Source organism: Melitaea cinxia, chromosome 12, assembly GCF_905220565.1.
Source record: "Melitaea cinxia chromosome 12, ilMelCinx1.1, whole genome shotgun sequence".
NCBI lineage: Eukaryota > Metazoa > Arthropoda > Insecta > Lepidoptera > Nymphalidae > Melitaea > Melitaea cinxia.
In genome coordinates, this window is record NC_059405.1 from 11651744 (window position 1) to 11665010 (window position 13267).

A 13267-nucleotide genomic window follows, 5' to 3' on the forward strand; every position below is an offset into this window, starting at 1 on the left:
CAAACATGGTTCTACACTGCGGGTTTACGGACATGTTCAAGGATTGGAGCTTAATCAAATATGGTTCTCCATTGCGGGTTGATGAATATGTTCCCTACTATGAGTAACGATCGCTATAAGGTACTTATGATAACATAAGAGACAAGGTACAGCGGTCAACGATAACTATTCTTTGTCGTTCTTTACAACCTTGTTTCCTTTAAATATAAATTAAAGAAACTTGCTTTCACTAGCTAATCTGTATGTATTTACTTATGTATTATAGTAAGTATATATATATATTTATGGATATCTATAAGTATATTTGTATTTCGGTATGTATCTTTATATGTATTTGTTAGTATGTAGTATGTTACATTTTTTAAATATAAATAAATTTTATTATTTTTTATTTAATAATTTTTTTTTTGTTTTTTTTTCTCCTTAATAAATCATGACCATGGGTTGGAAAGGAAGAAATATCTTTCAGAGATAAGTCCACCATTGCCATAAACCTTACTATTACTTTATGTTTCTACGAGTATGTGTATTTTTGAGTGCAATAAAGTGTATATATATATATATATATATATATATATATATATATATATATATATATATATATATATATATATATATATATATATATATATTATGATATATATATTTATATATATATATATATATATATATATATATATATTATGATATATATATTTATATATATATATATATATATATTTATGAAAGTCCTATGTTTTTGAAGTAAGAGACTTGAAATTTAAAATGTATGCTCTATATATGGCGAGAAGGTATCTGTTGAAGCATCAGGCTCATCTTCGCTTCAAGACGCGATTGCTTTTTTATTTCGTAAGGCGTCAGCCGATCGTAAGTGACGGTGAATAAAAATTATTTTATTAATATACGGCTAGCACTGCTCATAGTACGATCTCAGTCTTTTATTTTAAATTTCCTTGGATTCCTGAATTTTCAAAACCCCCTGCACGCACATAGTGGTCCTTCGAGCCGGATTATTAAGGCCTGGATTTTATTATGGAAAAATTGGAAATTCACTTTTGAAAACCTGGAATTACCTTAATCAATTAAGCAACGTGAGAACAAAGAAACTGCAAACCTCTGTGAAGGGAATAAGTGGCCTGGACATTAGAGTTTAAAATTAATACAGTGCAAATTATTTAATTTACATCACCCAACACTTTATTTTAAGGTAATACCTATTTTAGTTATAAGAAATAAAAGGCGATATAAGGTCAGTAACTAATTTTTGAATTTTTATTGTATATTTTCATTATTAGCTATTTAAAATTAATAAGTAGGTTTAAGTATACATTATTTACAATTATAATTAAGCTATTTAGATAAATATTGTATATCATAGTTAACAGTACTTAATTAATACAGTACAGTAATCTTAGTATTACATTAGTTAATTATTTTATTTTTATACAATATACTTTTCATTTTAAGGCTTAATTTAAGCTTTTAACAAGTTTTTTGTAATTAATCAAATTAGTTACTGTAATATTTACCTACCTACATATAACAATAAAATTATATAACATCTACTTGCAGTGCTTAAATTTTAAAATTTTAACGTTGTATTATATTAATCAGTGTTCATTTTCATAATTTTTAATAATTTAAAAATATTTTGTCACATTGTATATTGATTTATTATTAAAAGTCTCAGGCTGATTATATTATATTCATTTTGTGTCCATCTTCATAAATTAAAATAATTTTAAATATTTGTTACATTGTATAGTGATTTGTATTGTTATGGAATTTCAGGTTGACTTCGCCTGCCTTTCAAAATGACCGATATAAAAGAGCTTAAAAAGAAGCGAGGTAGTTATAAGGGTAGAATTACTTCATTTGGAACCTATTTAGGTCTACTAAAGGATTCGAACTTAAGCCCTTGTCAGGTAATGGAGTTACAGTTGCGTGTTGAAAAATTAGAAAATACATATGACGATTTTAACAACACTCAACAGCAATTAGAATGCTTGTGTGACAATATTGAAGCCGAATTTATTGAGAGGTCTACTATAGAATCGCAGTATTATAGTTTAATAGCTCAAGCTAAAATAATGATAAATAACTTTTCAAAATTAGAAACAGTCGATTTAAAATCCAATCAATCAAGATGTAGGCATCAGTTAGTCAAATTACCCACAATATCATTACCAAAATTCTCTGGATCTTATGTAAACTGGCTTGAGTTTCGCGATACCTTTACCAGTCTCATTCATGATAATGACGACATGGACGAAATTAATAAATTTCACTATCTTCGGTCATCTTTGGAAGGGTCAGCTGCTATTGTAATTAAGTCGATTGAGTTCTCCGCCCACAATTACACACTGGCGTGGGAACTTCTTTGCGAGCGCTTTGATAATAAACGTTTATTAATAAATAATCACGTTACAGCATTATTTGATATCGAACCGATCACTAAAGAATCTTCCGTAGCATTAAAACGCACTATTGACAATGTAAACAAAAATATTAGGGCACTAAGTTCACTAGGTGAGCCTGTTAATAGTTGGGATACACTTTTAATATACATAATAAGCAAAAAATTAGATTTTAAAACATTTAAAGAGTTAGAACAGTATAAAGGGTCCTTAGATAAAAATAAATTAATTTCATTTGAACAATTTATGGGTTTCTTGCGCAACCGTGCTGATCTTCTTGAAAGCGTAGAATCATCACGTCCCTCTGTTACTAACGTAAAGCCAAATACTAAAATGCGGGCTATGATGTCAAAAGAGAAGTGCAATTCGTCATCTTCACACGGTTGTCCAAATTGCAGCGGCGATCATTACTTAAATTCGTGTCCTCAGTTTTTAGCACTTAGCGTCAGCGACAGAATATCGTTATTGAAGAACTACAAAATATGTTACAATTGCTTTAGGTCCGGTCACTATCCTAATTCTTGCAAAAAATCAGGATGTAAGATCTGTAAGCGCAAACATCACACGCTTATTCACAACTCCGATTATTGTAAAAATCCTGTTTCAAATAAAACACCTGATTGCTCGGTCGACAAGGCCAAGGTCGCGTTGTCCTCCGTCTCAGTTGACAGCAGCGATAGCAATCACGTTGCATTCTCGGCTAATATCGCGACGCACACGCATACACGCACCTCAGGTGACGTCCTTTTGTCGACTGCGTTAATTAGATGTTATGATGCGTATAATAAGGAATACATCGCACGCGCCCTTCTTGATTCCGGTAGCTCATCTTGTTTAATAACCGAGAATTTATTCAAAAAGTTAAATCTACCGTATTTGAAAATACACAAATATGTTGAAGGTATTAATAATAAAAATTCACTGATTAATAAAATGTGTCGAGTTCGTATAGAATCCTTATGCGAAACATATACTAATGATTTATTATGTCATGTTTTGCCTACTATAACGGACAGCATTCCCGCTAGGCATATAACTATAGATAATATACCGTCCAATATACAGTTGGCGGATCCATATTTCAATACACCAGCTGAAATAGATATTATAATTGGAGCTGATGTGTTTTGGAGTTTGTTGGGCTCAGATAAAATCATATTAGGTGATGGGAAACCAACATTATATCAAACTAGACTCGGTTGGCTGGTTTGTGGCCCAGTTAACGGCGGCTATAATAACATGTTGTCATCTCAATTCCCACCACTGTATTGTAATTTTACAAACTCTAACAATAAAAATTCTTTAACTTCTATTGAGTTGGATGATATTCAAAACCAACTTACGCGTTTTTGGCAACTTGAAGAAGTATGTCATGAATCATCCGCTCTTTCAATTGAGGAGAAGGCCTGCGAAGAGCATTTTATCAAAAATACTACGCGCTTGCCATGCGGGCGTTTTTGTGTCAAAATTCCCCTTAAAGAATCACCTTCTTGTCTAGGTGATTCATATCATCGGGCCAAACGCTGTTTTCTGTCATTAGAGCGCAGAAATTTAAAGCAGCCTTCACTCGACAAAATGTACAAAGACTTTATGTCAGAGTATGCTTCTTTAGGTCATATGTCCGAGAGTCGTATTAATTTAAATAATTTATCTTATTTTATACCTCATCATGGAGTTTTACGTGAAAATAGTAGTACCACTAAATTAAGGGTTGTTTTTAATGCAAGTGCCCCCACTACCTCTGGTATCTCGTTAAATAACATACAGATGGTAGGACCTAATGTTCAGGATGATTTGACGTCAATTCTGCTCAGATTCAGAATGCATAAATATGTTCTTTCTGCAGACGTGGAGAAAATGTACCGTCAAATTTCTATACATCCGTCTGACAGGCACCTGCAGCATATTATTTGGCGAGATGATATCTCCAGTTCGCTTAAGACATATCAGTTAAATACCGTAACTTATGGTACAGCTAGTGCGCCGTTCCTTGCTACTAGATGTCTTAAGCAGATAGGCTTAGAATGTCAGGACAATAAAATCGCAAATATTATCATGCATGACTTCTATGTTGACGATCTATTGACCGGTGCTGATTCGTTTGAGGAAGCTTACACCATCAAACAAAGGATTACTGATGCACTTGCTTCCGCTTGTATGCCCTTAAGAAAGTGGAAATCTAACGAACCGAAGTTAATTTCAAAACCATCTCAATCACGCTTAGATTTTCATAACGAGGGTGATAATTTTAATAAAACCTTAGGATTAAGCTGGCAAACTCATAACGACAATTTGTGGTTTCCTATTGATGTTCCCGATCAAATAGAGATGACTAAGCGCGGCATGCTGTCTGTTATTTCTAAAATATTTGATCCATTAGGCCTTTTAGCACCATCTGTTATACAAATGAAAATGTTACTTCAAAAACTTTGGCTTGAAGGGCTGAAGTGGGATGACCAATTACCTAGAGAAATTAGAACAACTTGGGCAGCTATGATTAATACCTTAAATACACTTCAAAATATACGTATTTCTCGTCGCGTGGTTTGCGATTTGTGTAATCAATTTGAATTTCATATTTTTACTGATTCTTCGGAAAAAGCATATGGCGCATGTATTTATATTCGTAGTTTGAATGGGGAGGGTGATGTTTCGGTGCGTTTACTAATTGCTAAAAGTCGTGTCGCTCCTATTAAACCTATAACCATTCCACGACTTGAGTTATGTGCGGCTGTTCTTGGTGCACGTTTATATCAAAAGGTAACTGGTTCTTTTAGACATGAACCAGAACGTGTAGTTTTTTGGACTGATTCAATGATTGTATTGGGTTGGTTAAAAATGTCATGTAATAAATTAAATACCTTTGTGCGAAATCGTGTCTCTGAAATATTGGATATCACTAGTTCACGCAATTGGAGGCATGTCCCAACACATGAAAATCCAGCCGATTTAATATCTCGAGGGGTGGATCCTTCCGCTATGAAATCATTAGACTTGTGGTGGTTTGGCCCGAACTTTTTGCATCAAGATATCACTACATGGCCAAGCTCATTTAAGGATTTAGAAACCTTACCGGAGATCAAATCAAATATATCATTAATCGCGAATGATTGTAGCTACAATTTCGACAATAAATTAATAAATTTCGAAAGGTTTTCAAAATTTTCAAGACTACATAATTGCGTTTGTTACGTATTACGTTTTATTCAAATATGTAAAACACGTTCTGTACTTCCACCATTTTTTTCTCCCGAAGAATTAGAACATTCTTTAAATACTATCATCATTCAATCACAAAAGGAATCCTTTCCCGAGTACAACTTATTATTAAATGACAAGTGTTTATCTCCAAAAAATCAATTATTAAAATTAAATGTTTTTCTTGATAATAATAAAATAATGCGTGTAGGAGGGAGACTACATAACTCTGAATTCTCGTTCGAAAAGAAACATCCTATACTATTACAGTCCACTCATCATTTTGTTAAACTTTTATTTAAACATGAACATATTAAGCTTATGCACGCTGGGCCTCAATTATTATTAAATACAATTAGACAAACTTATTGGCCACTGGGAGGGCGTAGTCTGGCCAAAGCCTGCTATCGTCAGTGTGTTCGATGTCGGCGTTTCAAACCACAAGTGATTGTTCCACAAATGGGAAATTTGCCTGTCAGTAGACTCTCGCCAGCTGACTTCGCCTTTCAAAACGTTGGGGTCGATTATGCGGGGCCTATTTCCTCGGCTAGTCGTCAGGGTCGTGGATGTAGGTTGGTGAAGGTATATATAGTCGTATTTATATGCTTTACTACTAAAGCTATTCATTTGGAATTGGTAAGCGATTTAACAAGTAGTAATTATTTACAAGCTTTGCGCAGGTTCATATCTAGAAGAGGAAAGCCAATAAATATCTACTCTGATAATGGTACCTCATTTGTAGGCGCTTATAACGAGCTTTCTAATTTTTTAAAACGTAGCTGTAACTCTGTAGCAGAAGATGTTGCGCGTGACGGAATCAAATTCCATTTTATACCTGCATACGCTCCGCATTTTGGTGGTCTTTGGGAGGCAGGTGTTAAGTCTACTAAACACCATTTAGTCAGAGTGTTGGGAAATTGTAACCTAACGTACGAGGAGCTTAACTCCTTACTTGTTTAAATTGAGGGTATTTCGAATTCGCGGCCCCTTACCCCTTTGTCTACAGACCCAGAGGATATGCTTCCGCTGACTCCAGGTCATTTTTTAATTGGACGGCCTTTTACTTCACACCCAGTGCAGGACATTTGCAATTTTTCAACTCCTCACTTAAATCGTTAGCAGCGTATTGAACAATTAAGACAGCATTTTTGGAGCCAATGGAACAAGGAGTACATCTCTTAGTTGCAACGTCAAGCTCAACGTCCTAGTCGTTGTCAAGGAAGACAACTTACCACCGTTAAAGTGGAGAATAGGTAGTGTTGTAGCCCTTCATCATGGGACGGACAACATTGTCAGAGTTGTCGACATCAAGACTGCTACTGGCATAATACGAAGAGCAGTCTCGAGAATTTGTCCCTTATTGGAGAAATCCTGTTGAAAGGCAAGCTTTCAACGGCCGGGGGCATGTTGAAGCATCAGGCTCATCTTCGCTTCAAGACGCGATTGCTTTTTTATTTCGTAAGGCGTCAGCCGATCGTAAGTGACGGTGAATAAAAATTATTTTATTAATATACGGTTAGCACTGCTCATAGTACGATCTCAGTCTTTTATTTTAAATTTCCTTGGATTCCTGAATTTTCAAAACCCCCTGCACGCACAGTATCCAAATAATGTATGTTTAGAAATTAACTCCGTTTTGGGGTTAAAACGGGGGATGGTAGGTTGACTCACTGATCACGAAATCTCCGAAACTATAACAGATTCAAACTTGAAATTTGGCAGGTACGTTTCTTATAGGGCGTAGACATTTGCTAAGAACGAATTTTATGAAACTCGACCCCAAGGGGATAAAACGGGGGTTGGAATTTTGTATGAAAGTCCTATGTTTTTGAAGCAAGAGACTTGAAATTTAAAATGTATGCTCTATAGATGGTGAGAAGGTGTTCAAATAATGTATCTATATATATATATATATATATATATATATATATATATATACAATAACAAATTTTTCTATTATTTTTACAAATTATTTTTTTAAACTAACAACTTTACTTTCTTTCAAAGTGCTCTTACAAACCGAAGTAGGGTAGAACATTTCGCACTTCAACTTCTTTATCATAAAAAGTATTCTAAACGTAAGGTCTGTGACCTTTCAAGAGTAGAAACACGTGTTGAGATGTTGAGATGGAGGATTGAGTGTAGGGTGACAAATTGTAGAAAATTGTTACTTCAGCCGTAGTACTACTCATTATTAGAACATTATGATTACGTTGTTAGCAATTGTAGATTATGAAAAACTTTTTTACTTTTACTCACTTTTTTACTTTTGTTCCCTATAATATTAAATATTAATTAATTGATTTATTTATTTAAAAAATAAAATGTGTCTTTAGTGAAATAAATTCTTAACTTATTAAATGCAAATTCATAACATACATTAGAGTGATTAAAATATAATTTGAAAAATAAGTAAACGTAATTAAGGTTCACTTGATTTACCGAAAATCAGTTGATATTATGTATTGTCTGTAGAGTTATTGTAATCCACGTATAAAGATATTTTGTGATAAAATTTTCAATGTGATATTTGTATTTTTATACCAACATTAAGAAGTGTGTAAGATGTTAATTGTTGAGTCGACAGCGGTAAGCAACGCGCGACTGTTGGGCAAGCAACCGTGGCCCACTTCGGAGTCAGATTGCGTAGGTCAGTCATATAGCGTGCACACTTTCTCGGCATTTCACTTTCACTTCACTATCTCATGTTTTACTGTATGTGACATAGTCTGAATGATTTGATAATACGAAATGATTGATCATGTTGTCCTACAAACTTGATTTATGAACTAAAAGATAAAGACTGTGTCACCAAACTTGTACCACGTGTAAAATTTTAGGTTGGTTGTAGGATATATCGGTCGGGTGACAAGTTATATATTAATATATCTTCGTTGTCGTATATACCATTATATTAGTATCTATTCGATATATATTATAGGCTATGTCATATCACAAACTTATAAGAATATAACAGTAATTATGAATGATACAAGTTAGGATTAAAGAAATAGATTAAAAAGGAGAAATGTGGTAAAGCCTAAAGTTTTATTGTTGTGCTATGCGTTTCTGACATAAAATGTTCGTTTTATTCTACTACTATTTTCACAACATAATAATGTTTATTTACTGTGATTACTACTTTGATACACATTTAAATATGTCTGAACGTAGGCGGAAGGAAAATGTTATGATTTCATGGTATTTTAGATTATTCTTATTATTTGTATGTATCTCTAAATAAGTAAACAAACCTGCAAGAGTAATAGTAGTATAACATAGTTATAGACAAATATATAACTTCACTCACAATATATCACCGAGTATCGATGTCGCAACTCTTTGTTTGTAGCAGATATTCAAATATTTATTGCTGTAACAAATACAGAATCTTAAAATTTTTAAAGGACATAACCCTATCTATTTATTTATCTATCCTGCTTTTACTCCGCATATATTCGTTGTTTGTCGATTTCCCGATGACGCAGCGCAGTGTCAGGGTGTAATGCCCTTCGGTGCAGATAAACAGTCGGCTACCCACACACCCCACTCCCTAAACGCGATTGGCCCATTTTCACGATACATACCATGACGCGTCGTATGTGACCTACGCTCGTAATTCCTTGAATTTCTGTCATGCTTGGAAAGTACTTTATGTTATGTCAGCATTACAGTTAGCCAGTTCGTATATTTTTAATTCAAATAAGTAACACGATCTGTTAATTTATATCTTACGAATCCCGTATATATTTTTATATTTAACGGATAGTTTTTTAACATTACATTTTATATTGATAAACCCGAAACGACATAAGTCATGTAATAGATTGGCTCACGAGAGAAAGTTGAATAACGTGGTAGAAACGAGGGCCGCAATCAATTAACAGTTTATCGCGATCGAATATCAATCAGCATTAGTGCAGTGCAGTGAAATACATTTCAGCAAGTCAGCGTAATAAGTGTAGGTGCGTCGCTGAGTAGACGGACCATCGTGCAACACTGAGTTGGTCTGATCGTGATTTCGTGACTCAGCGAGACTACGAATGGTGACTCAACAAAATTCGGACACAGAATTTGTCCGTCAGCCGCAATAAGTGGATTACGCCTTCACGACTGAATGGTTCTATTTTAAAGGGCTCTTTTTGATGTCATTACACTAAACGCTTTTCGTTTGAATTACTTTAAAATGCTTTTTTAACTACACCATGGATGAGTTTTAATAATATGTATCGAAGCTAGAAATTAGATAGTTACCTAAATTACGTTTTAATTGTAACAAATAACATTCTATTAATTTTAAGTAGTCATATGAATGTCACTTAAATTGAACTTTAGGATGTATCATAAATGGCTATGGAAATTAAAATATACTTGTTTATCAACAACCCCTATTCTACATTTTATTTGAATAGATACTAGAGCGAAACTAGGTCATATCAATTATATTTAACTCTTTATTTATTTAAATAAATTTATATGCCTAGTGTGCATCTTCTTTTCTTCATCTAAAATATAAAATAAGTTTATTTTTTATTATTCTAATTTTAAAATAAGGAGCGATTTCTTTTTTGTCGTAGACATCATTCTTGTTTATATTTAAATGAATAGTTAGATTAGAAATACTCATAACTATCATTACATGACATGATGAACACAAACTCTCTGATATGCATCTTATTAACAAGTGTACGCAACATTCGTAAAAACGCAAACATTACTTAAATAGAGAAGTCTTTCTTTATATCTATTTTACTAAGGATGTATTCCTTATCTTACTTCGATTTTATTTAAGAGAGCTAATATATTATGATAATAGTATTAATGAAACGCGTTTATTACAGAGGGTTGAGAGGGAAGTCACGAAAAGCCCGGCAACAACAGGCGGCAGGAAGAAAGCCAGTGTTCGCAACAACGGTCAGATCGCGACCGCTGAGCCTTCGACGCAACCTGCAGGTAACCGGTTACCGTAAAACATGATACACCTACATACATTACACGAATACCGTTCTTCTTCTATCTGTATTTGTACAGAATTAGGTATGTTGTTAGAAAATAGATTTGATAGTTAGTAACCTACTTAATTTTAAAATTCAAACATCTATTAGCGTGTTTCGCCGCCACCATTTCAACCGCATGTGTCTATATTATTTTGTTAAATTCATTCATATATCGATAGATATTCCTGCTTTTATAATAATATAAATAATAATTAATACTTAAATGATATTATTTGTTATTGATCGTTAAATATGTATCGTAATAAAAGTCTCTCTTTCTCTCATAACGTAGCGTCGTTCGAATAAATTTAACCTATAAAATCATTAAACAATGGGCGTTTGAAGCGTGGGTGTTCAATAAATTTGCACTTCCGTACCCTATACTTTCACTAATGCTCACGCTTTGACTGGTGATTGCTGTAGAGATGGATGACGATATGACGACATTATAGGAATCGCCAACCATTTGCAATCGACTGCCAAGTAATAAATATGTCTATTAACATCCGATTTAAGAACGACGGTAACGGTCGTTTGCATTACAATTAATTACAATTTTAGGCGATAAAAGAAACCAAGAGTATGATAAATAATTAAAGAGATATTTTTTTTTTTAATTTCACATTTTAAATAAATTTTAATTAATTTAATTAAAGATGTAAAAGTTGTCGCTATTATCAAGTAAATTTAATATGTAACGATGCTTATAAAATTTTAATTAAGTGTAAAGTAACTATAACATAATTCATTCATAAATAGGAAGATAATTGAGATTATTAATTACTCTGTTCAGTAACAATATAACTGAGTAGTGCAATATAAAGTAGATGCTGATAGATTGAAGATGATAAGTACACTACTAATCTAAACAATTGAGGGATTTTTTTAAATATCACCAGTAAGGAAATTCTTTTAGTTTTCTTCCCAAAAGTAAAAATTAAACAAAATAAATGTAATAACGTAAAAGTTACAATACTGGCTGGTTTTGATACCACGAAAAGGTGACATTTGAAAAATGAAATTAGAAAGTAAAAAACAGTTTCCCGCCAGTTTTATTTGATTTCTGTCTGCCATAATGAGTTAATCCAATGAAGAAATTGGGCACATTTTAAAATTTTACTTTAAAAAAGGGAAAAATGCGGCTCAAGCAGCGAAAAATGTTTATAAGCTTTATAAACTTTATAATTACCGGTTTTAAAGTTCTGTACATAATGTAATAAAATATTTGAAGGTTATTTAAGTGGATAAGAAAATGGTTCCTTTGTAGTCTAAATCTAACTTCCAAAAGCTATCGTAGTTTATTCAGAGAGAAAACTTTATATTACTTCTAAAGTTGTAAACGGGAAGTCGGAACTTCGGGACCAATATTGCTCGCAACGCTTAGATTTACTGTTCGTCGAAGTTCAGTCACTTTCGTTACAAACCAAATTGCGTCGGCAGAAACAAGTTTGAATTTTAGACTACCAAGGTTAGTATGTAGATTGATAAAAAAATATTAATTTTTTAGCTTAATATGTTGAATGATTTAATTTTATGGCTTTGTGCCCAAAAGGTGCCTAATGCTAATTAAGTACTTAGATTACCGCATCCGTTCCTCCGCCTGATCGTTTCTATTGGAACTTCATCTTCAAAAACTTTCCTAGACATTTGAAAATTTCAGAGCTGTAATAAAAATAAAATTAAAATTTAGGGAAAACGTTATGCATTTATCAGTTTTTATAAATTATTTGAAAAATTAAAGTGTAAATAATCTAGGTACATGTGCGTATTATCTGAAACACATTCGATTGTTAACGCGCCATAACTTTTAACTAAATACTAGAACTAAGATTTAATTGACTTTCAAAAGAACTTGATGATAAGTATCGTACAGTGCAAGCGTGACATGTACATGTTATGTAAATTACAAAGGGACGTGCAAGCGACAGCTCTTTGTGAGATAAGCGGAATTAAGCGGAATTCGGATATTGGATTGGCATCCACGGCCTGCCACGCTTGTTTACTGAACAATCTGATTTTAATTGCTTTTGCTCGTCTACCATGGCCACTCGCCTTCCGAAACTATGTCCCGCCTTTTCATAATATTCAGAAACCAATTACGGCCAGTGTCGTTTCTTGTATCTTTGGAATTTCGTAATGTTTAATATTTAGATACTGTTATCTATTTATATTTTTCATTTTATTGTTGTTTTACTTACAATTCGAAGTATTTTTGTGAATCAATGACATCAATCAAATCAAATCTGCACACGAGAAGAAATAAATCCAAATAACTAATTAATTTATCAAATTTAAAAATACGCGAACTCTATGCCTAATGTAGACGAAATTATACGTTTTTACAAAATATATTTAAAGTTAATACTTTATGAAATAATACACAATATCGTCGATAATTTTTTATTATTACATAAAGTATTTTTAATAATGAATGATGTAAAGATTTTATATCGTTTTTTTAACACGCCTCACACTCCGCGACTTCCACTAGGATTTAAACTAATTCCGGAAACAAGACATAAGCACAGACGCCCAGGTCACGGTAAACATCTGTATGGGCTATACAAACGTTTGGCATATGCGGGGATCAGCCCGCAACCGCCAGCATAATAGCCACAAACCAGTGCTATGACCGTTTTACAGACAATTACACTA

The 13267-nt window shown here is 33.0% G+C and overlaps 1 protein-coding gene across 1 annotated transcript in view; it reads left to right on the forward strand.

The window, feature by feature from the left end:
• The window catches only part of LOC123658247 (actin cytoskeleton-regulatory complex protein PAN1-like), a 126113-nt gene that overhangs the window by 39271 nt on the left and 73575 nt on the right, over positions 1 to 13267 (forward strand). Inside the window, exon 7 of the mRNA XM_045593687.1 lies at positions 10457 to 10568. Within this exon, the coding sequence (XP_045449643.1) occupies positions 10457 to 10568 (112 nt within the window). The remainder of the gene's footprint in view (positions 1 to 10456; positions 10569 to 13267) is intronic.